The 24,091-nt window shown below is 38.5% G+C and overlaps 2 protein-coding genes across 7 annotated transcripts in view; both read left to right on the forward strand.

Annotated features, from left to right (window-relative positions):
- LOC131196323 (guanine nucleotide-binding protein G(I)/G(S)/G(O) subunit gamma-12) overlaps positions 1–15,587 on the forward strand; it is a 51,586-nt gene extending 35,999 nt beyond the window's left edge. For 4 of the 6 annotated variants that reach the window (XM_058178967.1, XM_058178968.1, XM_058178970.1 and 1 more), the window contains 2 exons: positions 9,890–10,007; positions 14,394–15,587. In XM_058178967.1, the coding sequence (XP_058034950.1) occupies positions 9,912–10,007; positions 14,394–14,519 (222 nt within the window). In that variant the 5' untranslated portion in view covers positions 9,890–9,911 and the 3' untranslated portion in view covers positions 14,520–15,587. Of the gene's footprint in view, positions 1–9,860; positions 10,008–14,393 lie in introns of all 6 variants that reach the window. The other 2 variants (XM_058178971.1, XM_058178972.1) reach the window with 1 other exon arrangement.
- On the forward strand, positions 14,760–20,638 carry LOC131195038 (guanine nucleotide-binding protein G(I)/G(S)/G(O) subunit gamma-12-like). The gene is made up of 2 exons (XM_058176664.1): positions 14,760–14,768; positions 15,642–20,638. Exons 1-2 carry the CDS (start codon positions 14,760–14,762, stop codon positions 15,765–15,767), a joined length of 135 nt encoding a protein of 44 aa, XP_058032647.1. The 3' UTR covers positions 15,768–20,638.
- The last annotated feature ends 3,453 nt before the right edge of the window (positions 20,639–24,091 follow it).

Below are 24,091 nucleotides of genomic sequence, written 5' to 3' on the forward strand. Positions count from 1 at the left end.
GTGGCTCCCTCTATAACCCGCGCAGCTGCATTCTGGACTAACTGAAGCCTCCGAGTGCACTTCAAAGGGAGCCCCGTGTAGAGAGCATTGCAATAATCCAAGTGAGAGGTAACAAGAGCATGAGTGACCGTGCATAAGGCATCCCGGTCGAGGAAGGGGCGCAACTGGCGCACCAGGCGAACCTGGTGAAAAGCTCTCCTGGAGACGGCCGTCAAATGATCTTCAAACGACAGCCGTCCATCCAGGAGAACACCCAAGTTGCGCACCCTTTCCACTGGGGCCAATGACTCGCCCCCAACAGTCAGCTGCAACTGCAGCTAACTGTACCGGGGTGCCGGTATCCACAGGCACTCCGTCTTGGAGGGATTGAGCTTGAGCCTGTTTCTCCCCATCCAGACCCGTCAATAGTTAAGTTGGATGCAAGTACCAGCAAATTACATTGATCTTCCAGGTAGGCTGGATGGCTTCCCTCTTGGATGATGTTCTGGAAGGCCTTAAATGCCTGGCTGTTCTCCCAGGCCTTGGGCTAAGTGGATGAAACCCCTTGTTAGATACCTTTGTCTTCAACTGCAAATCTCTTGATGTTAGTTGCCCAGATTTGCCATTTTGCTTATTTCCATTGCTGTACTTTTATTTATGTTATTGTATTTGTATCTTTATATACTGTGAGCTGCCCAGAGACCGTTTCAAATCAGGCAACACCAAACTCAAATAAAGTAAGCAAATAAGTAAATAAATAAACAACATTGCATCACATAATGTGTGAGTTAGAAGATACTGTAGGAATTATGTATCCCAACTTCCCACGCAGTATAGGGATCCTCTGAACTTTCCTTGATATCATTTGAAAGCTTTCAGCAAGACGGAAACTACCGTATTACTTTTTCAAGCAATTAATAAGTTGAATTAGTACAGTTTGCAAAGTGCATATCTATATTATATATAGTGCAAATAGGCTCAAGTTCGAAATCACTGCTTTATGTCCTTGTTTTAGTAATCCTTTCCAAAAGCAACTTTTTTATGAACTTAAATTGTAAGGTGGAATTCACAAAAATGAGAGATTATATGATTATAACTAGACACGGGCATTCCTTTTCCTGTCAAGATAAATAAGGGGTAAGAAAATATAAGATTCATACATCTCAAATAAAACTTAACATTTTGGCATGTACATATTTCTGTTTTGGAATGTAATAGTCTTTTTTAAAGTCTGCAATTGCTATGGTTTATGAACGGCATGAATTCAACAACTCTGTTTTCCTTCACATTTGGGTAACTGGTCATTTCCACTTTTCTTCCGTTTGTTTTTATTTAATTTGTAGTTGGGGAAGAAGGCCATCTTGTGAATTATAAACTAGAAGGGTTCAGTAGGAGTTCCCAAATTTATTCTTGTCTTCAGAGGTTTCCGTGGGATAAAATAATTCCCCGGATTTCTTTTTAGAATGTCTGGTCCCTGTTTGCTTGTCACAAGTTTACAAGAGTTAATTCTGGAAAGCTTTGAAAGTATCGTGATTTATTTTTTTTGAACAAGATGACCTTTCTGACCTAATTGAATGGGTCTGGGAGTTCTTGACTTGAAATAACCAAGAACAATCAGACACTAGATCCATATATTCTTGTTAACATTCTCATCAACCCTTCTTAACTTCAAACCGGAACTAGTGCTTTTAAAATCAGGATGTACAATTTTCAGATTGAGGAAAGCCTTTTTTTACACGAATGATCTTTTCTTTTCTTTTTTTACTTTTTCTCCTTCTTGTTGAAATATGGAATAAAATTCTATACCAAAACATATTGGCAATTTTCCCATCTGGTAAAGGTTATGAAAAATTGCCTTGTTAATATGTGTCTCTCATCCAGCTAATTGGAAAACAGCTCAAGTAGCACTCTGGGGCCAAAAGGAAAAAAATGGGTTAGGACCAGGGCAAAAGCCAAAATTATTTACTTTAAAATATATTTAAATTAAATATAATTAATATTACTTCCAATAAAAACTGGCATGTTCCCCCTTCTATCATAATACACCTTTTCAGAGACAACTTTTACAAATGCTATACAAGAGCTCAGGATGCCTATTTTTTTTAGTAAAAGCTTCAAGGTTTTTTTAAAGCTGAGGAGAGAAAATATATTAGACTTCTAAAAGTGAGCAAGTAGCTTGCTTTCTTTGATGCCTCAGTGTGAAAAGTTGGCCCAGGTTTAACTACAGCTAATAGAAAGAGTGATGTAATTTTCAAAAATATGCTATAAGCAGGGTAGCATTTCTCTAGAGAAAGAATCACTTTGGCTGTGTGATTTCATTACAGTAGATCAGTATCACAGCAGTGAGTAAGCCTGAAATCACCAAATCATGCTGAGTCATGCAAGATGAGAAACGGCTTGTCAGTTGCCTTTTATGGAAAGGCTGATGCTACAGTTACGAAAAAAGTAGTCCCAGCAATAGGTCCCATTGTTTCCGTAGGACTTGACTGATCATCTCACACAAAGACAAAAACACAAGGGTCACGATGGAGCTAAAATTAAGCACTGCTGAATTAGCTTTTGTTCAGCGAGAAGGGCATGCATTGAATTTAAAAGTGCTCCATCTTGTTTGGATCAAGTGCAGAAGTCATCGTTCTGGATGGGAAAACTGGTCACCCTTTCTGCCCACCTCCCATCTCTCCCTCGCCCCAAAAGAGAATATATCTTAATTTTATGTCCTATAATACCATTTCCTACTTACCTTTTAAAAAAACAGCTGTTGTCATTGTCTGGTTATGTTGATCATTCTCCTAACTATTGCAGGCCTTGTAGAGTTTACTGGTAGAGCTGTAAATATGTCAGTTTAGAGGCTGCCCTTGAGGAATCAAGGAGGATCCTGGCAGTGGGCAGCGTAAATTCTGGTAAACAGTCTTTTGAAGAGCATAGTGATCATGCACACATTCTTGAATAAGCCATCCAGTAGCCAGAGTTTTATTTATTGAATTCACAAATAGGAAATGTGATCCTGTTATAGCTTGTTGGGGATGTCGTTAATTCTGTAAACTGCGTGCAGTTCTGATTCTGTGGTAATCAATGGCATGCACAGAAGCATTCAAAACAAAGCTAAGCAATGTGATAGCCTTCAGCTCCCATAATCCCTGATTGTTATCCATACTGCTCAGAAGTTATGAAAACTTTACTTCAATACATCTCAAACTTATGCATTTTAATACTTCCCTCTTTTCTGTGTTTTGTAGAGAATGTATCCTATATTGTTCAATAACTATGCAAGACTGAGTGACTCTGAGTATTTGGGTCTTCTGGTGACCAGGTGCTTCCTGGATGGAATGACACTGTCCTAGATTAGGGTCGTAGATGCAGCCTGACTAGGTGGCTCAGTGGCTAAGACACTGAACTTGCCGATCAGAAAGATCAGCAGTTCGGTGGTTCGAATACCTAGTACAGGTCTCCTGTGTGAGCAGGGAGTTGGACTAGATAACCTCCAAGGTTCCTTCCAACTCTGTTACTGTTAAATGAACCCAGTGCACAATCTGGGGATCCTGCTGGACTCAATGGCTCCTGCTCGAAGTGGCAATCATGGCTACGAGGGCCTTTGCACACTTTTGGCTGTGCATCAGCAGCACACATTCCTGGACTAGAAAGTTCTGCTTATAAGTTCTACTCATAAATTCTATATGCTATAAGTTCTACTCATGCCCTCCTAATCTTCCATTTGGATAACTGCAAAGTGCAGTTGGGCTGCACATTGGGCTCCCCTTGAAAACCATTCAGAAGCGTCAACTGATGCAAAATGTGGATGTTAAATGAAATAGCATGTGGCCACATTGCTTAGTAGCAGCAGTTCCAGTAGATACTGTTTTGTGTTTGTTAGGTCAGTGGTCCCCAATCTTTCTGGCACCAGGGACCAGTTTCATGTAAGACAATTCTTGCAGGGACTGGGCAGAGGGGTTTCACGTGCAATTTAATTCTGTGCGTGCCTAGATGAAGCTTTGGCTCTCCCGCCACGTGCACGACTCGGTTCCTAACAGGCCACAAACTTATACCAGTCTGTGGCTCAGGCGTTGGGAACCTCTGCATTAGGTGAGGATCATATCATTGTTAGGAAAGGACCTTCTCCTGCCCTTTGTGAACCGCCACTTCCTTCCCACTGCCTCCCCCATGGCCAAGCCAGGCAAGATCCCTTTGGCCAATAGGGATCTGCCTTCCTACCACAAACAAGCCATTCATTCGTTTATTCATACTACAGATTTGTATTAATGCATCATATATTAGCCTATTTTGTGTCACTTGCTGTAGATTTTAAGCAATCTGGCAACTTTTACAAGAGTAGTTGTGCTCGGTTGGAAAAATTGGAAGTTTCATTAACTATTCAACATGAAGCTCCCTAAATGACTTTTAAGCAATTGCTGTTTCTCAGTCTGTCATAAATCTCAAGGTTACCGGGAGTGTAAAAATGGAGAGGCAGTTGTTTTGTACACTGCCTTTTACTCCAGAAGACATTTACTATAAATGCAATAAATAAAACATAAAGTTAGAGATGATTTCTGTATTGCAGTGGCCTCGAAAAGGGTCCTTTACGGCCTGTATAACACTTCTGGTTGTCATAAGATGTCGTGCTGTCCCCCTATGGTCATCTGATTGTCATCTGGGTGCTTGGCAACCTGTTTTCACTTATAACTGGTTACCGACCACCCCACCATCGTGTGATTGCTATTTGCGATCTTCTCTGTCACTTCCCCAGAAAGTCAACAGGGAGGCCAGCAGGGAAGGTGACAGCCTGCTGCCATCTGCTGAGAGGACTCCATCTTGTCTCTAGGGAATGGCTAAAAGAGCTGCCTGTATAGATAAGCTAAACTCCTTTAGTGAGGCGGAGAAATGGAGTTCAGATCCTGATGATTTGAGCTCCATTCCTATACCCTGCTGAAGGGGAACTGACCGGAGAGAACTGACATCCTTTGGCAGACAACTCTTTCAGCCAGCCTTTACAGATGAAAGGAACCTGAAATCTGAGCAGAGAGCAGAGAGGCAGCACCAGGGATGCTATTCAGCAGGTTCTGACAGGTACTGGAGAACCGGCAGAAGACATTTTGAGTAGTTTGGAGAACCGGCAAATAACACCTCTGGCTGGCCCCAGATTGGGGTGGGAATGGAGATTTTGCAATATCCTTCCCCCAGGAATAGGGAGGGAATGGAGATTTTGCAGTATCCTTCCCCTGGAGTTGGGTGGGAATGAAGATTTTGCAGTATCCTTCCCCTGCCACACCCGCCACGCCCAGCAAGCCATGCCCACAGAACCGGTAGTAAAAAAATCTGAATTCCACTATCGCAGCACGATAAATTAAGGAGCCTGGAAACAGAAATTAGAAATGTGGGGACATAAAAAGGATAAATGTTAAAATGGAGATTTGTTAAAGTAGATAAATTAAATATTATTGTTACTATAGTATGAATGCTATTGTGATGAATACTGTTGTAAACATTTTGATTATGATTGCCTAGAAACAGTTGTACCTAGACAACACACAGATTGATGGAAATTGAATTTTTATATGTTATATAAAGAAAATAAAGAAAATGGGGGAAAAAAGTTAAGGAGCCCGGGGTGCTTCAGGAGAGTGAGAAACACCTGGTGCAGGCTGCACATGAGGGTCCCTCACTCAGAAGCTGAAAATCTTGTTTGGATTTCAGCAGGGAGGATTTTCAGCTCCTGAGTGGACCCACCCACTTACCCTGAGGAATCCCGTGTTCCTTACTTTGGGAGTCTTATCTGTTTAACAACCTGCACAGTAGCTTAATGAGCACTACCAGGAATGCCAGGATTGTGGCTGTTGAGCAAAGTCACCTGGCATCTCACTTAACTACCATTTTGCTCCATGACCAAGATTTCAAGTTCGATTTTGGTTGTAAGTCAAGGACTACCTGTAGTGTATTTTTTAACTTGCCAAATTGCAAGTTAAAATTGCAAGCAAATTACCCTTGGAAAATGATTCTCAAGCAAATTTTCTGCTAATTGTTAGCTACCCCAAGTAGTGATTGGACAAAGATTTCAACATCAAATTTATACATCAGTCTGGTATCTTCTAACACGTACAAGAATAAAAATGGCCAACCATCCCCAAGCGTGCATAGCTAGTATTATTTAGCATAAGCATCTCAGCTGCGCTGTCAACCCATTTTAGCATGTTTTTGTAAAAGGATATGAAACTTAACCTGCTGAAAGGTTCTTTCTGAAGACCAGGTAATTGCTTGTCCTACAAGCATGATAAGTACCATCCCTGGTCTGTGTCGGTCTATGACTAGCCTAATGCTCCTGCTTGTATTGTTGTTGCCTTGGCAGTTTCATTAAGATGTTGGTTTTGTCCTTTGAGGCAAGAAGTACTTTTATTGTTTCTCTAAAATAAGCATGTTAAGTGACTAAAATTTTATACTTCGCTCCCTAACCAAAAAAAGAAAAAGGAATTGAAAGTCGGTCTTGCCCTGGAAATAAATTCCTGTCATTTGCTGCATTTCTGCTCGTATGGTATCATATCATACCACCCAGGATTTATTTGCTAGACAAAGAACCGAAATGCCTGCCAGGATACTTGACGGATGATGTAATCTACAATTCGCACAAACCTTTCCTGGGATCTGAATCATTGGATATGTACCTACATTGCAGAAGGCTGTTTTGTTTTGTGTTTTACTCCAGGCTTAGGATGACTTCCGACTAGATTCTTTCTTTTGATAAATTTCACTGGCAGTATACTTACCTGAAATATTTTTGGTTTTGCTTTTGTTCACAACTAAAAAATATATAGACATTTCTAGTAAACATTATGAATACACTGCCTTTAATGCTACTAAATCACTGACCAGAGATGTACCGGTAGGAACAATAAATTCATAAATAAAGCTATTTTATAGCCAGTGAGGAAGCCTGGTGTTAATATGGCTGATATTTAGATTTCTAACCTCTAAAATCTTGCTCATGGGCTCAGAAATTATATGGCATTTAAAAATAAAATGTAAATTGGAACCCAAGCTTATTCAACTCGCTAATTGAGAGTGGGAGTTTAACTTGTCTGGATTATTGTCTATATAGGTTCTGAGCTGTGAGAACTGGAAACTGTTAAAAATTATTGTAAATGGGGCGTGGAACTAACAGTCTCCCAGTTTCTAACCTGGTACGTTAACCACTATATATCAAACTTGTTTCCCAATATATTGATTAATGTAAGGCCCTGAATGGCTGAACAACTGTGATAGTACTGAAACCCAGGACAGCATGTGACCCCTGCTATCAAGGGGGAAGAAGGAAGGAGCACTTATTTAACCCAGTGGCCCCCAACTTTTGGGGCACCGGGGACCGGTTCTGTGGAGACAGGTTTTTCCACGGACTGGACGGGGCGTGGTTTTGCATGCTGCCTGATTGGGGCTTTGCTTGTTTGCGCGGACTGGTTTCTGACATGCTATGGACTGGTGTCGGTCTATGGACCAAGGGTTGGGGACCCTTGATTTAACCCACTGGCTATTGGAAGATTAGAATTAAATACAGAAGGAATTGATTTTGGTTTGCTCACAGCATATATGCAGAGACATTGTTATCAGCTGGCTTCTCTATTAATATTTAGCTTTGAGTTTGTTTTTCTTTTATTAAAAGCAATTTCATAGAATGCAAATTGATTGCTGTGTGTGTCAGTCAATGTTGTTTGTATTAGTAATTTTATTGGGCTTTACTTGTCAAATTTATTAAACTCATTAATGATAGTATGTACCAGTTCTGCAGATAGATTTAGCATTGGAAGACTCTATCTCTGAAGGCTGCTTTGTAATTTTTAAGGTATATATGTCGTAGATTGCACTATTTTAAATAGGACATCAAGGACTTTTGGGAGCAGGCACTTTTGAAAATCATTAATATATCCAGTAAGTTGGATCTGAAGCTCAGACTGATGGTTTAGTTGTTCTGTTTTATGTTTTAGCAGCATTGTCTACAGTATTGCTATCGTGCTGGTGTTTTTATGACCAGAATCAGATTATATTATAGTTTCATTCTGTTTTACTGCTTATTTATACATAATGCTCATAGTTCTCTTTTACAGACTTTGGCTGCAGTAGAATGCCTGTTCTCAAAACTATGAGCAAAGCATTCCAGTTTTGGCAGTATTCAGGCATAATCTTGAAAACTAGTCAGGAGTTGTATTTCAGTAACTCACGTGGCTTCCCAGAGGTTAAAAAGCCATTCCAGAAAACCATCTTGTGCTGCAATGGTCATTTGTTGGCTGAACATGATGATCAGAGTCTGCAGATCACTGGAAGGGATCCAGCAATAGGATATTACGGCCTGTGACTCAGCTCTGAACACTCATGCCTGGATGTAGAAGGCAATCAGTGCCAAGCATGATAAGCAATATCATTTGGATCAGGAAAAGAAAGTGAACGTGATCTTCTTAAATATGCTCTATGTTGCTTTGATTGGGTAATTTGATTTAGTCAAGAAGATCTGTGTTTATAACCTTGCATTATTTCGGGTTTTTGGAGGTGCACATTTTTAGAAGAAATAAGATACTGGTAATATATTGAAGCGTATTATTGCCCTATGCAATTTGAATAAAGGTTTCTTTTGGGAGTCAAGAGAATTAACTTTAATAAATTATCACCTTAACTCTGAAGAAACTTCAGTAAGAATTACTAACGTTGAAGTGCTGAAAGTTGAAAAGTTTAGAAAGATTTGAGGGAAAAAAGAAAGAGGTACAATAAGCCACCTTCATCCCAAGCATGTGAGAAAGAAGAATAGTGGATAAACCTGCTAAATGTTTTAGCTCTAGAGCATGGGTATTAAACTTGCCATGTCATGTTGTCGTCACGTGATGTTCTGCAACTTTTTCCAATTCGCGGAGCTGGGGTGGGCGAGGCCTGCACATGACGCATCTGGCCTGCGGGCCGCCAGTTTGACACCACTGCTCTAGAGGATACATTTGGGAGACTGTAGATACCGCAACCCCTTAGCAGACAGAATTGCTGATGAGCCACATGTTCTCACAGGTCGCTATGGATTAAAGCCTGTGGTGATTTTGATCCATTCCTCTTCATAGTTGTCTACTTGGTATGTCTATAAATATGTATATTTTTATAAATAACTCAAAGTGGAAAACCTACCTAATACAGGTAGTCCTCAATGTACGACCACAATTGAGGCCACAATTTTTGTTGTCAAGTGAGATATTTGTTAAGTGTCCCATTTTACGATCTTTCTTGCATCAGTTGTTAAGTGACTCACTGCAGTTGATAAGTTAGTAACTGGGTTGTTAAGTGAATCTGGCTTTCTCATTGACTTTGCTTGTCAGAAGGTTGCAAATCACATGATCTTGCGATGCAGCAATGGTCCTAAATATGAACTAGTTGCCAAGCATCTGAATTTTGATCACATGATCATGGGGATGTGGGAAAGGTCATAACTGAAAAATGGTCATAAGTCACTTTTTTAAGTGCCGTTGTAACTTTGAACAGTCACTAAAAAAATTGTTGTAAGGACTACCTATACTCCTCCTATTTTCCTCGTAACAACAACTCTGTAAGGTAGGTTGGACTCTCTCTCTCGTTCCCTTCCGCCCGCCCGCCCCATCGTGCATGTGTATAGTACACAGATACACACACACACACACAGCTATGTTTGGGGAAAAAAGATTATTCATGGTTATGAACTGGCAGTCTTTGTGCTTTAAAATAAAAAAAATGTCTACATTTATAAACTCATTGCTCCCAATATTTTATCAACTTTACTATTGCAAAGTTATTTTCTTCTGTTGTGAAAGCTTAGTTACTGTTACATTGGAAGACATGGAATATTCTGAACCTTTGTTCCTGTTGTTGATTAATTATGATTTTTTTTTCGCCAGCAAAGCAACCCATTGTGTTTTCTTAACAGTGTTTGGAAGAGTTCACCGAGAATGTCTAGCAAAACGTCTGGCACCACAAACAACATAGCTCAAGCAAGAAGAACTGTTCAGCAGTTGAGAATAGAAGCATCTATAGAAAGGATAAAGGTTAAGCATAATATATTTTCTTGTTATGAACTGTGTGGTTATTATTTAAAGTGTATTCTCTGTCTCTCCTCTTATGTTTTAAAATGCTCTTTAAAAAATCAAGTAAGTTTAAGAATTGCTCTAAAGTGATTGGAATATGGCACTGGGAGTCTAATATCTTTTGCTTAATGAAATTTCAAGGTGCAATACAGTTAGATACATGCGGTAGACACACATTTAGAGATTATGTTGGTCAGTTCACATAAGTCATAATGTAATTTTGATCTTGTTCTGTTCAGCTTTTAAAAAGTTATCCTGCTGACTTCCAGAGAAACAGAGTCCCAAGACTCTTACACAATTACTCTCCAATCTTTTTTGGGATTGGGAAGAATAAAAAGGATAAATACAAAGGAATAATATAGACAGTGAATTGGAACTGTAGAGCTAGTATCAGGAAAGTGAAATGTTAGAATAAGAAATCAAAGGAAAGAATCCCAAGAAGAACAAAAAGGTCTATTAGGTATATTCAATTTTTTTAAAAAAATAGTATATATTCAGTGTTAGCAGAATGCTAAGAAAAAGTTACAGTTACTCAAATTCTATTTTGATGCAGTCTTCTCCAGTATGTGTGTGTATACATGTGTGTGCATAGACACGCACATACTGTATACACACATATATATGGTCCACTTGGAATTGTGAAGAGCAGGAGGCAGTGGCATAAATGAACCTTAAACTTGATAAAAACATGATCAGAGAATTCATCTTTAATAAGTTTAAATCTCTAGTATCAAAATCAGAAAACACAGAAAGCAAAAAATCCAGCAAATTACAGACCAATCAGTCTGCCGTCAATACCTGCAGAAATTCTAGAACAAATCATAAGCACTTGTCAGCACCTTGAAAACAATAATAAAAACATCAGCAGGGATTTGTCAAGAATGAGTCTTTGCAGACAGAGGATAATCTCTTTTTTGATCACGCAAATTCCATAATAGATTGTGGGAAAGCTGTAGGCTAAGGATGTGCATGAAATGAAAAATATAGTTTGTAAATCTAATATACATTCTTCCACAACTTGTGGAAGTTGTGTCAAACTGGTTTGGTGAGCCATGCTTTGGCAAAAACAAAATCCAGAATACTTTGGTAGTTGAGTTTCAACCAAAACAAAAGTAGGAGGGATCACAGAGTGATTTTTATAGGGCAAATTGGGAAAGGTTGATACATTTAATCCCCTGTTTTTGTACCTCCTCTGCATGGTTTGTGTGCTGGCCTTTTGATCTTTTGAGACCCTTTTGTATATATCAAAACATGTGCAACATGCATGGTTTGGTTTGAGTACAGACCATTGAGAGCCAGCTGTCCCATGCAGAGAACAGTTCATGCATGGAGAATATTGCATATTCTTCCTGTAGACATACAGATAGTCCTTTGTTAATGATTACTTTTAATGTGATATATAAGTGATAATAAATCACTAAATGCTAATTTAGTGACATTTTGAAGTTGTGACACTGCCTGAATGAGTAGCGGTAACAACCAGTCCTTTTAAGTTCCAACTGTCCCCCCCACTCATACAGTCATATGATCACAACTGGACACTTGGGAACTGACTTGTACTTACAAGAGTTGCAGTGTCCTATGCTTATGTGATCACCATTTGTGACCTTCCCTGGCAGTTTCCCACAAGCAAAGTCAATAGGGAAGCCAACAAGTCACAAGTTCCTCTGGTAAGCCTCTCCCTCCCACACATCCTTCCCAAGCCTCGCTGCACTTGCATGGTACCTCGACTATTTGCACACTCTCATGCTGCCTCTCCCCCTCAAAGCAGCAACTCCAAACCCTGACATGCTTCAGCCACCTCTTCCCGGCCATCCTTGCAGTCCCTCACACCCAACAGCAGCCATTTATCTGTTTCCCTGCCTGCTTGCAAGCCACCTGAGACTAGCAACTTCCTGCTGGCTGCCCCAATGACTTGGTTTGTTAAGAAATTGCAAAGAGGGCCTCACTTACCAACCCACAATTCCCCTTAATAATGGCAATGGGGTTTTCCATTGCTAAATGACATGACTATGTGATCCTGATTTTACGTCTGCATTACTTAGTGATGGAAATTCTGGTCCAGATTATAATTATAGCTTTAATATATTTTGATGTCATCAAAAGCATTTGACAAGCTGATTAGCAAGCTGGTTAAGTATAGGTTGGATGGATGATAATTAAATCGATACATAACTGGTTCAAAACACAAATTTGCAGGCATGTTTATCAGTTGCTCCTGATCCAATTAGAGGAAGGAATCAGTCCTGGATCTTCTATTCTTCGGTATTTTCAATAATGACATACCGTATATACTCGAGTATAAGCCGAGTTTTTCAGCACGTTTTTTGTGCTGAAAAACGTCCCCTCGGCTTATACTCGAGTATATACGGCTTATACTCGAGGTTTTTTTTTTCTTCTTTTTTTCACATTATACCGGATGGCGCAAACTTGGCGGGCTTTTGCATTAGCGCGGGGAAGCCCTGCCGGTGCAGTGAGAGGGCGGGGCGGGGGAGCCGCCAGCCTTCTCGGCTAAGGAGGAGGTTTCCCGACCGGTAGCTGCCTCATTTCCCACCCTCGGCTTATACTCGAGTCCCCAGTTTACCCCAGGTTTTTGGGGTAAAATTGGGGACCTCGGCTTATACTCGGATCGGCTTATATTCGAGTATATACGGTAAGTGAAAAAGTAAAGGGCATACTTAATAAATCTGCAGATGACCAAAAATAGAAGAAACAATAATTTAGTAAACCCGTATCAATTGCATAAATATAGGCTGTGGGGTATTTGGCTTAGTAAAAGTAGTCCTCAAATTATGACCCATTGCTTAGCAATCATTCAAAATTCTGATAGATTCCCTCAAAGGTACTTACAACACAATTCCAAAGTGTCAATGGCCACACAAACACATCCCGATGATCATGTGACCACATAGGAGTTCTCCAACTGGCCCACATTTGCAGTCGTTTGCAGTGACTTGCAGTCATATGTGTTTTATTCTGGTTTTTGACAAAAACAGCCCATAGCAAACAATGAGCTCACTTTACGACTGCAATGTTTGCTTAACTGCAGTGACCTGCTTGACTACTTTCACAACTTACAACCATAATGGGTAAGTTCCATTACGGTCATAAGTCAAGGACTACCTGTATTTGCAAAGAAAATGGAATAGTAATTGGTTACAAATTAAATACAAGTCAGCAGGCTTCCAAAACAGGCAAATACAGTTAATAAAAGTGTAATTTCCAAATTACAGAAAGTAGTAATCATTGTTCTGTTTTGCTCAGACCCAATTTCAAGTACTGTGCCATTTTCAGTCACCCTGTCTTACAGATCTGGGTTTAGAGAAGGACACCAAGAATGATTTCAGGGGACAGGAAGCAAAATCTCAAGAAAGAGTTTCGAGGGGCCCGGAGACGTTTAACCTTCAGAAACAATGCTTGACAGGACCTATAATAGCATTCTTCAAATTCCTGAAAGGATGTCACATAGAACAAGGGTCTCCAACCTTGGTCCCTTTAAGACTTGTGGACTTCAACTCCCAGAGTTCCTCAGCCAGAGCAAAGCTGGCTGAGGAACTCTGGGAGTTGAAGTCCACAAGTCTTAAAGGGACCAAGGTTGGAGACCCCTGACATAGAAGGTCAAGGCCTGTCCATCCCTATCCCAGAGTGCAGGCCATGGAAGTATAGAGTTAAACCCTAGAAAGATAGATTCTGATTGAATGTTAACAGGGGTGTTCAAACTGTAAAACAGGTTGACAGTGGAACCAGTTATTCAAACAGGTAATAGGCTCCCCTGTTTTGAATGTTGAAGGAGAAGGACAACCCTCTAACTAGGATGCTTTAATTGTGATTTCTGCATAGATCTGAAGATTTGAATAGACTCATCCAATTCTTGTTCTGTGATCCTCTAGCCATTTGTAGAAAGCTGCTATCAAGATGTACTAGATTACATCTCTGTTGTATTTTGATCAGGTCCCATAGAGCATCAGGGCTGCGATTTCTTTGTAGAAGATACGAATGCCATAGGCATTCCCAGACTTCTTAAGATGCGCATGTGAACAACAGAAAATGAAAAGTAATGCATACCTATTTTTAATCTCATATTAAGCTTCTTAGCAATCCTGTACCACCCCTTGGGACTTGAGACAAATAAAAAAGCATAAACCTTTAGGTTTATGCATAAATGTGGCTTCTCATTTTGCAATTTGTTTATTTACCACTAAAGCCTCATTCATAAACAAAAGCTAAAAGACAGCGAAGTATTTTTTGTGTACATAGGCACATATTTAATGAATGTATTTTGAAATTCTCTTTATTAAAAGAAGCTTTCTGGAAAATTTATAATTCTGCATCTTTTTTCCTCTGCAGGTGTCGAAGGCATCAGCAGATCTAATGTGCTATTGCGAGGAACATGCCAGGAAGGATCCTTTACTAATGGGCATACCTGCTTCAGAAAATCCCTTCAAGGATAAAAAAACCTGCATTATTCTATAGGCAAAGCAGCAAAATGCCTTCAAAACCTCCCCCTGCAAAACCAACCTAGCCAATTCTTAGAGAAGTAACCTGAGGGTCACCTGGTAGCCATTGCATAAAACAGCAACTTATTTCCACCTTGTGTATGAATGAACTTTTAAGTTTCCTTGAATGTTTGTTTTTCCCATCCTTAATGCCAGGCACACGGTTCTAAAAGTTACTTCTTGCAAAAATGGAAGGGTTCTACAAATGTTGTTAGGCATGGATTCTGTTGGCTTTGCTGGGCTGGGCTGGGCTGGGCTGGGTTGGGCTTGATTTTAAAATGTAGTGAGTGTTCACAGATCCAAGGATTGAACTATCAAGACCAAAGTTGCCTGAGCTTCATTTACAGAGTAGTGAGGTAGACAAGCGTAGAGTGCTAATCAAGCTTTTTTTTTTTTTTGCATTTGATTTGATACCAGTGTGTACCTTGTATATGTAAATGGAGTCTAGATCTAGGGTGTATGCATATGTTCGTTTAGATGTATAGACACATTCCAAAGTGCATTCTTTTAAGCGCACTCTTCAGACTTCATTGCTGCGTTTATTGATAGGATTTCTGCACTTCATGCTTTCACTATTTAGTATATCTTAAGCTTTCGACAATGTCTTAAAAACCTACACATTTGTACATACTATAAATTCTGGTTCTCAGCATAGCTTTGAAAAGTGACGTCTATTGCCTTTAAGCTATCTTTTATTTCCACTGAAATGTAGACTACACTAAATTCAGATTGATTGTGATAATGGTGTCTAAAAATTTCTCCTCCCTTTCTTTTTGTCTTTAAGAGGAATTCTGTCCTTTCCTTTCCTACACAATTTCTAATGGAACTGATTTTTGGAAGCTTTCAGGCTTTTTTCAGTTTGATCCACAAATTTACATTTCATAAATGTCAAGCAATCACTAAATAGGAAGAGAGACTCTGAGTGAAATCTATGGTGCTACTGCTTCTGCACAAGACCTATTAAAATCAATGGTTGTGCTAAATGAATGCTTGAAGGATTATAGCAATTCTCAGCAGCAGCTAATCCCTTGTATATGTTAACATTATTAAAAGAAGCTTTCTGGAAAATTTATAATTCTGCATCTTTTTTCCTCTGCAGGTGTCGAAGGCATCAGCAGATCTAATGTGCTATTGCGAGGAACATGCCAGGAAGGATCCTTTACTAATGGGCATACCTGCTTCAGAAAATCCCTTCAAGGATAAAAAAACCTGCATTATTCTATAGGCAAAGCAGCAAAATGCCTTCAAAACCTCCCCCTGCAAAACCAACCTAGCCAATTCTTAGAGAAGTAACCTGAGGGTCACCTGGTAGCCATTGCATAAAACAGCAACTTATTTCCACCTTGTGTATGAATGAACTTTTAAGTTTCCTTGAATGTTTGTTTTTCCCATCCTTAATGCCAGGCACACGGTTCTAAAAGTTACTTCTTGCAAAAATGGAAGGGTTCTACAAATGTTGTTAGGCATGGATTCTGTTGGCTTTGCTGGGCTGGGCTGGGTTGGGCTTGATTTTAAAATGTAGTGAGTGTTCACAGATCCAAGGATTGAACTATCAAGACCAAAGTTGCCTGAGCTTCATTTACAGAGTAGTGAGGTAGACAAGCGTAGAGTGCTAATCAAGCTTTTTTTTTTTTTGCATTTGATTTGATACCAGTGTGTACCTTGTATATGTAAATGGAGTCTAGATCTAGGGTGTATGCATATGTTCGTTTAGATGTATAGACACATTCCAAAGTGCATTCTTTTAAGCGCACTCTTCAGACTTCATTGCTGCGTTTATTGATAGGATTTCTGCACTTCATGCTTTCACTATTTAGTATATCTTAAGCTTTCGACAATGTCTTAAAAACCTACACATTTGTACATACTATAAATTCTGGTTCTCAGCATAGCTTTGAAAAGTGACGTCTATTGCCTTTAAGCTATCTTTTATTTCCACTGAAATGTAGACTACACTAAATTCAGATTGATTGTGATAATGGTGTCTAAAAATTTCTCCTCCCTTTCTTTTTGTCTTTAAGAGGAATTCTGTCCTTTCCTTTCCTACACAATTTCTAATGGAACTGATTTTTGGAAGCTTTCAGGCTTTTTTCAGTTTGATCCACAAATTTACATTTCATAAATGTCAAGCAATCACTAAATAGGAAGAGAGACTCTGAGTGAAATCTATGGTGCTACTGCTTCTGCACAAGACCTATTAAAATCAATGGTTGTGCTAAATGAATGCTTGAAGGATTATAGCAATTCTCAGCAGCAGCTAATCCCTTGTATATGTTAACATTATTAAAGAATTTGGGTACCGTTCATGTGGTAATGAGATACTGAATAGAAAGAAACAACACTGATATATTTTAAGCCAGGGGTATGTATCGGTATTCTATTTGTTTGGCCTTTTAATTTTTATAGTAGTATTGTGATCTGCCACAGCTCTGTATTTCGAAGGTGGGTTAATTGTAACTTTTTGTTGTTGTTCCATATATAGAGGCTCTCAGATGCATGTTTAGATTTCCTTCATAGAAACTTTAGCATAGAATGCAAAGCCAACCATTAGTGCTCACCCAGAAGCATTCATTTTCAACCAGTCAAGGGACACCCCCCCCACACACACAGATTTCTACCTGTTAAGAAGACCTAGACTTCCATAGTGTTTGTATCTGCTTGGTGACAGCTTAACGCATACTTGGTTTCACCGTAACTGTATTGAGAAGCTAGCTGCAGAGCTGGTAAGCCAAAGTCCCCACCGAATTTACTGGTGCTCTTCACTACATTATAATCAAGCTCTTGTGGAGAACTGTATTAGTGCTGCATGCTGCTGTGTTGATACTGTATTTCTTTTCACCTTCATGTTCCCAAAAGATAAATTTAACACATTTTAAAAACTAAAATAGCTTCCTAAAGATAGTACGGAACTGATAACAAAACCACAATTTTGCATTGATTTTGCTTATTTTATGTCACTCTGTCCATCACATAATCAACATACAATTCATTAAATTAGACTATCTGGAATTTGGTGCCATCTTAGTTGCTATCATAATTTAAAACAGTGTCTTTTCTGATATCAAGTCTTAAGTCTGCATCCCCAAATTAACACAGATGACCTATATTTTGATTTGTTTTAAGATATTGGACAGCGGTTGATTTGTCAGCTATATAAATCTGCTTTATAAAGGATGACCGTTGCAACTGTTAGTTGATGGAAACAACAACAACATGGATTAACTTGCATTTCTGTTAAATATAGTGAACCAGACAGTAGTTAGGCTTATGTTATAATCTTAACATAGCAAGTAAAATCCAGAGGAAAAGGTCAACCTATGTTTGACTTTGCTACATGGAAGTGATTAATTCACACTGGTACATGGTCCTCTGGTGAGATAAGAATGTACAGATCATGTACCTAAGTTCATGCATGATGGCCATAAAGTATTGAAGCGCTCAAGTGTCAGAGTTGATGCTCATTGCAATAAGCCTATAAATGAGGAGAGACTGCATTGGCAGGCCTGTCAACTCTAAGAGAGTCGGTATAATTATTTGTAATGAATAAATTGGTATTGCCATTAGTAAATGGGCACCTGAACATTATATTACTTGTAAAAGGAGAAGTTGATGCTGGACGTTTTCTTACCCATCACCAACCCAACCTGTTTCCTACAAATCCTATCCCAAATACCAATATTTTTTTAAACAATTAGAATGTTGCTCTATTCTACTCATCAGATGAATGCAATTTTAAAAATTCTCAGTGCATTCATCAATTTTATATTTTCATATAAAATTAATATGCTATTTAAATGACTGACAATTTACACACACACACACACCCCATTATGCAAACAAAAGCATTTTCCATGTTGCAAACACTATATTGTCACCAGCAAATGCTGCTCCGTATGCTTTAATGTAGAATAAATTTGGACACATTCAGTTACCCTTGCTAGTGAGATGTTTAAACTGATTATGATTGCTCCCTGCCTCTCATTTAGGTTCTACTTCATGTAAAATTAAAAGGTCCATATCCTTAAATTTTAAAATCTGATTATTTATAATAGATGAACCTCTGTAACTTACTTAAATACCCTCAATGATTGAGTATCTAATAAATGACGTTTGACTTGTTACATTGTTTAGTCAAAACTAAGATTAGCACTTGGTGATCAGGCATTTGAAAAAGCATCTTGCTTTAATAGTCCTCTTGCCTGACAGGAGAGAACACAAACTGGCTAGAGAAGGCATTACCAAAAGAAAGAAGAAAATCTTTAGACATTGCCTTGCAATTGATGAGTGCATTATTTTTTTTTTCTAATTTCTTCTACCCATCCCTCACATTTTCACATTTTTCCAAATTAAGCCTTGAGTTGTGACACCTTAATTTTGCGCCTGTTTTCTGGACTTTTTGTTCTTTTTGCGTTGCTAATCATGCTACTTTTAGTCTTTTTCAAGTTGGGCTCAGTTTCTGATAACTTCACAGACACATCCATCTAGCCTTGGGCAGCAATATAGAAATGGTTTGCCATTGCCTTCTTCCAGAATGTGATCTTTTGTTGTTTAAATCTTACAGTACTTGTGTATTCGCTGTGTTGTAGTGTTATAGCACCAGGCCAAAATAGGTTGGATCCAAATATTCCCTTCCATATGTGGGATAAGCTGTATTATATCCCCAAAAGCAATGTTTTAGCCTTACCCTAATAGGTTCCCAGGAAAAAAGAAAGCTAAGAATCCAAGAATCCAATACATGCTTGCAAAGGAGAAAGCCCCCTTTCACAAGTGAACCCCTGCTGACAGGACATACATAAGAGACCATTCAGAGGCTACAATCTCTCCTGGTTTATTAAGGAATAACCACTATTCATTATAATGGGGATTATTTCTGAGTAAGCATGTATAGTGTTGTATGATACAAGCAGTTCTCTACATGTGCCAGAGGAAGCATAGGAAATGCTATGAACTTACATCTTAAAGTAGTCTAGAAACTGCTTTCCTTGTGTTTGCAGAGTAATGCAAGGAGCAATTCGATTTATGCTGTGGTGCTTTGGATCCAAACCAATATTTTCACCAGCAGTGCTTTAAATTTTTATCATTCATATGTATTTTACAAACCGAAGATAATTATTGAAAACACTGTGTTCTAAACTGAAGATGTTTTCATTTGAGCCAAGTAAATTGTTGTGCCAACTTCCATTTACGAATGCATTTTGACTTCCCTTTGACAGGCTCATGGGTTGTCAACCTGACCCTTGTTTGGTTTCTTGTATTGATTGAGATGTAGCAGTTTTCAATCAAAGCAACAATAAATTCAGAACCAAAATGTAATTAGCTGCTTTGGGTTACCTCCAAGTTTAAGTTGTTGCTAGATGCCTCCTCACCCTTCACCAGCTTTTCATAACTTTTTTTTTTTATTGAGAGTTGAAACATATACACATTGCTTGGGTGTAATGGTGATACCCCAACAAGAAAATGAGAACATTGCCTTCATATCTATTGCCTTGGATTCACTTCAGTGGGACTTGCTGCAGTGGTGCTTAGGTTAATGTGATTAACAGAATAGGAAAAAAAAGAACACCTAATTTAAAATAGTAACTCCTACACTATTGTGAAGTTTGAAATTAAGAGTTTGAAACTTAATAAGGAGTTTTTAGTCATTGTACCACTAACTTCCACCTTGGTGCTTTGATTGAAACATCACAGAAGAAAAATAATACTGTATTCTAGAAACATGTTGTTCTTTATTTATCCCTTTTAAATATAATAGTAAACTACTTTATTTCTTACAGACAATCTTCTCTGGTTTTTTTCTTGCTCTCACAAAATTGTTTTTGTATTATCACTGTAATGTTGCATTGAAAAGAATAATACCATGATTTGCCTTTGAAGTAAAAAAAGAATGCATGAAATTACTTTAATAGTTTTGTTTTATCTTTCATAAACAATCTGTAATTGTTTGCTTTCATCGTACCTCTCTATACAATGTGATTGTTCTTGGAAGGTGGTTTCTTGCAAACATTAGAAGGGTTAAAAACTGTAAAGATTCCTTTTCACAGCTAATATATTTAGTATCATGGATATAAAATACTTTAATTAAATATCATTTCTTTTCATATTGTTTTCTGCCTATCATTGCAGTGCACTGAATTTAAACATGTTAGAAATAATATATCACTTTAGTTGCATCAGTTAATAAAGACATGACAAATTGATTTGAGTCAGGCATGTAACTGCGATCACAATATGCTGCTATTGATACAATTATTGTTTTAGGCATCAGTTGGAAAGGCAAGGGGTGACCTCTACTTTTACAGCCTGACTTCACTGAACCGTTTCAGAGGAACACTGAACTGTAAAGACATCTGCACATTCTTTCTTTGCAAATGGTTTGCAAAGCATGTCGACCTTTTAGCTTCAAGAATAGTGAACATATTTCACCTTTGATTCTGCATACTCTATCCTGAAGAGATAATTATGAATAACAAGAATAGCATTTGCCATAGTCAGATTCTATTCAACAATGTGGTGATAATCCTCGTAATATTATAGGACTGGTGTAGCAAATCTCCACTCCCTGCCCTCCTTGCTAGGCGATGTTGCATTTGGCATGCTGATGTTTGCTATACTTACGAGGAAAGAAAAAGTGAAGGATAGGATAAGGCCCATATAGCCCACCACCACTCAGAATATCTGCCTTTCTATTGGTAGTTAGTTTTGCTGTGGAACTATGACTGGAGTAAACTGCATTTTAGATGTTCACCAGCCCTGTGGAAGCATGAGGTCCTTGGATGGGTGGCATAGCCAATAAATTCTTCCTTTGACTAGATTCTGCTTAAAGATTAGCGAACAAGGATTAGTCTCACTCCTCATTTCAGATTCCCAATTCTGTTGATTGCTGTCCTTGGCAGCTCCTTTAATATTATCTTCTATCCAATTTCATGCCCTTATCTGAGGTTACTGAACTCTCTATAAAGTAAATTTGAACCCTTAAGAAAGACATGATTTATAGTTGGGCCATTTTAGAATGGAATACCAAATATTCACTAAAGAAACTTTCCATTGCCCTAAATGGTACATTTTGGAAGCTTGTTTGTGTTGAGCAATGGCATCTTCCTGCCTGTGATAATTTCTGTGTGGGTGTGCTGAGTAAGAGAGTGAGCTTTTGCCCCACTAACCTGTTGCATCACTGGAGTGGAGTTTCTGCTCAATATTCCTACATGAGGAAGGGTCCATAAAGCGATTATAGTAGCTGGGGATGATGGGTCCTTGCAGGGCATCCAGTTGGGAAAATTGAAGTTTGTTTTCCTTGATGGTTTTTGTTTGTCCGCAATGCAACCTACACAAGCCTCACGTCACATATATGGGTTGTATAACAGCTCCCATTACCTTTTAATATCAAGATGGTAGCTGTAGTCCAATACAGCAGAAAGGTATCAAATTGAGAAAGACTGACCAAGTGAATGAAATCTTCTGGATCAATACCGCATCACACACTTAGACATCAATAAACAAAGGTTCTCTTTCCTCCCAAATATCTATATAGAGTTGTACTGCAGGCAGCACAAGATGGTTCAGGCTGATATATTTTTTCAGATTTTCATTCCAGCAGTTTCAAGTGATGATTTTGCAACCTACTTTCAAGTTTTGTTGCTGTATACACACATTAATTGCTGATGAAACTGTGGTTAATCATAGATCTTTAACTTTGTGCAGGATACTGGCCCATCTGGTTTCAGCCATCTGGTTTTGCTGCTGAATAGTCTCCATTCATTTCATTCAGTCAGGTTCAAGCTCCATAGCAACACTTTTTAGGCAGTAATGCTTTTCCTTATTCTCATCTTTTCAAAAAAAAAAACTTTTTAAAAAACTTACATGTTTTAATAACTGCTTTCTAAGTATTTTAAAAGGAAAGTGGAAAATATTTTTAAAGCCAAGTCAGCCATAATTGTAGGTATTATTTTGTATGGCTGACACTTAAAATTGCCGGCAAAGCAGCTATTTGAGGTTTCAAGGGACAGTGTCATATTTCAAATAATAGTATGCTTTCATTTCTTATTAACACTTTGTTACTTGCTTCATATGTGGTGTTTTTAATTTCTTGCTCTCTAAGAAAGCAGATTAGCGGATTCCACTCATCATTGAGGTGTGATATGCTGTTATTTCCCATTTTCTATTTTTCCTGTAACATGGATTATTTTTTGGACTTCTTAGAAATGCTTTCTATTTACTGAACAATTATGCTACAAATGATGCCTTGCATCCCAAACCAATTTATAATTATCTTCCTTTTACCTACCTCAGATGTTTATGCAGCTTAACATTTTTGTATGGTGTAGCACTGGGACCTGGGCTAGACAAATAATTAAGCAATTTATGAGTGAGATTCCCTATTCTTACAGCTTGAGAATAGAATGGAACAATTCAGCTGGTTCTGGATGTCTCAAGGTTTCTTTACCTGAGACTCAAACTCCTGAATTTCCTCCTGTGGCACAGCTGTTCTTCAAAATTGAGATCCAACACATTTTCAAAGTATTAGAATGGAAGTGGCTACTGGTGCTGGGGATCCTAAAACACAACATTACCTCACTATTGTTGAGGTATTAAACATTGTTTCTGAAGCACATTTTACTATGAAGAATTCTACAAAGAAGACACTAATGCATTTTCTTACAAGAAGCATTAAATTAGTTAGCTGATCCAGCCATTAGGCAGTCTCTGGTCTAGAAAAATAAGATTCTGGAATACTGTTCACTATAAATTGCTGTTGGGAATACTTTCTATCTATCACAAGCTGTCTCTTACCCGATATATAATAGAACAGGTATGCCTAACCCAAGACATTTATTGCTGCGAACAGTTCCATTGCTTTAATGAGATTTGTTCTGTTTTCAATGAGCCAATTTTATTTTGTGGTTAAGGCACCAGGCTAGAAACGAGGAGATTGTGAGTTCTACTCCCACTTTGGCATGAAAGCTAGCTAGGCGGCTTTGGCTCACCATTCTCGAGTCCAACCCACCTCACAAGGTGGTTGTGGAGAAAATAGGAGAAACGAGTACTGGTATGTCACCTTGGGTTACTTATAAAATAAAGGCGAGGTAAAAATTAATAACCGTGTCCAGTTATAAAATATACTTCAAGAGTCATTAAAGAGTAATAGCAATTCAATCTGGAGGCATTTCAAGTCCCTCCACACTCGGAGCACAATGAGACAAAGTAGGAGGCATTTGCAGAATGCATTTGTTTCAATTACGATTCTTCAGCTGTTTTTCTAGACCTTTACTAGGGCAGATGCATTTGCTGCCATACATCTTTCCTCTATTGATGAATCATTTGCCTTTTTACCCAGATATTCAGGGTAAAAGTGTCATTTAGGAGAACCCATCATTCCTTGAGGGAGTGTGTGTTTGGCTGGCAAGCATGTGGGTGAGAAGAGTAGCACAGCTATTCTTATTTTCAGGTGTGTAAGTAATGCTAACACCTTTGCAGAACCATAAAACTATTATTTTTGTTAAGTTTTTCCATATTATCTGCTCCATTTTTTGAATGCAAACCACATGACCTTCC

The sequence above is a fragment of the Ahaetulla prasina genome, chromosome 3 (assembly GCF_028640845.1).
Source record: "Ahaetulla prasina isolate Xishuangbanna chromosome 3, ASM2864084v1, whole genome shotgun sequence".
In the NCBI taxonomy this organism is placed as follows: domain Eukaryota; kingdom Metazoa; phylum Chordata; class Lepidosauria; order Squamata; family Colubridae; genus Ahaetulla; species Ahaetulla prasina.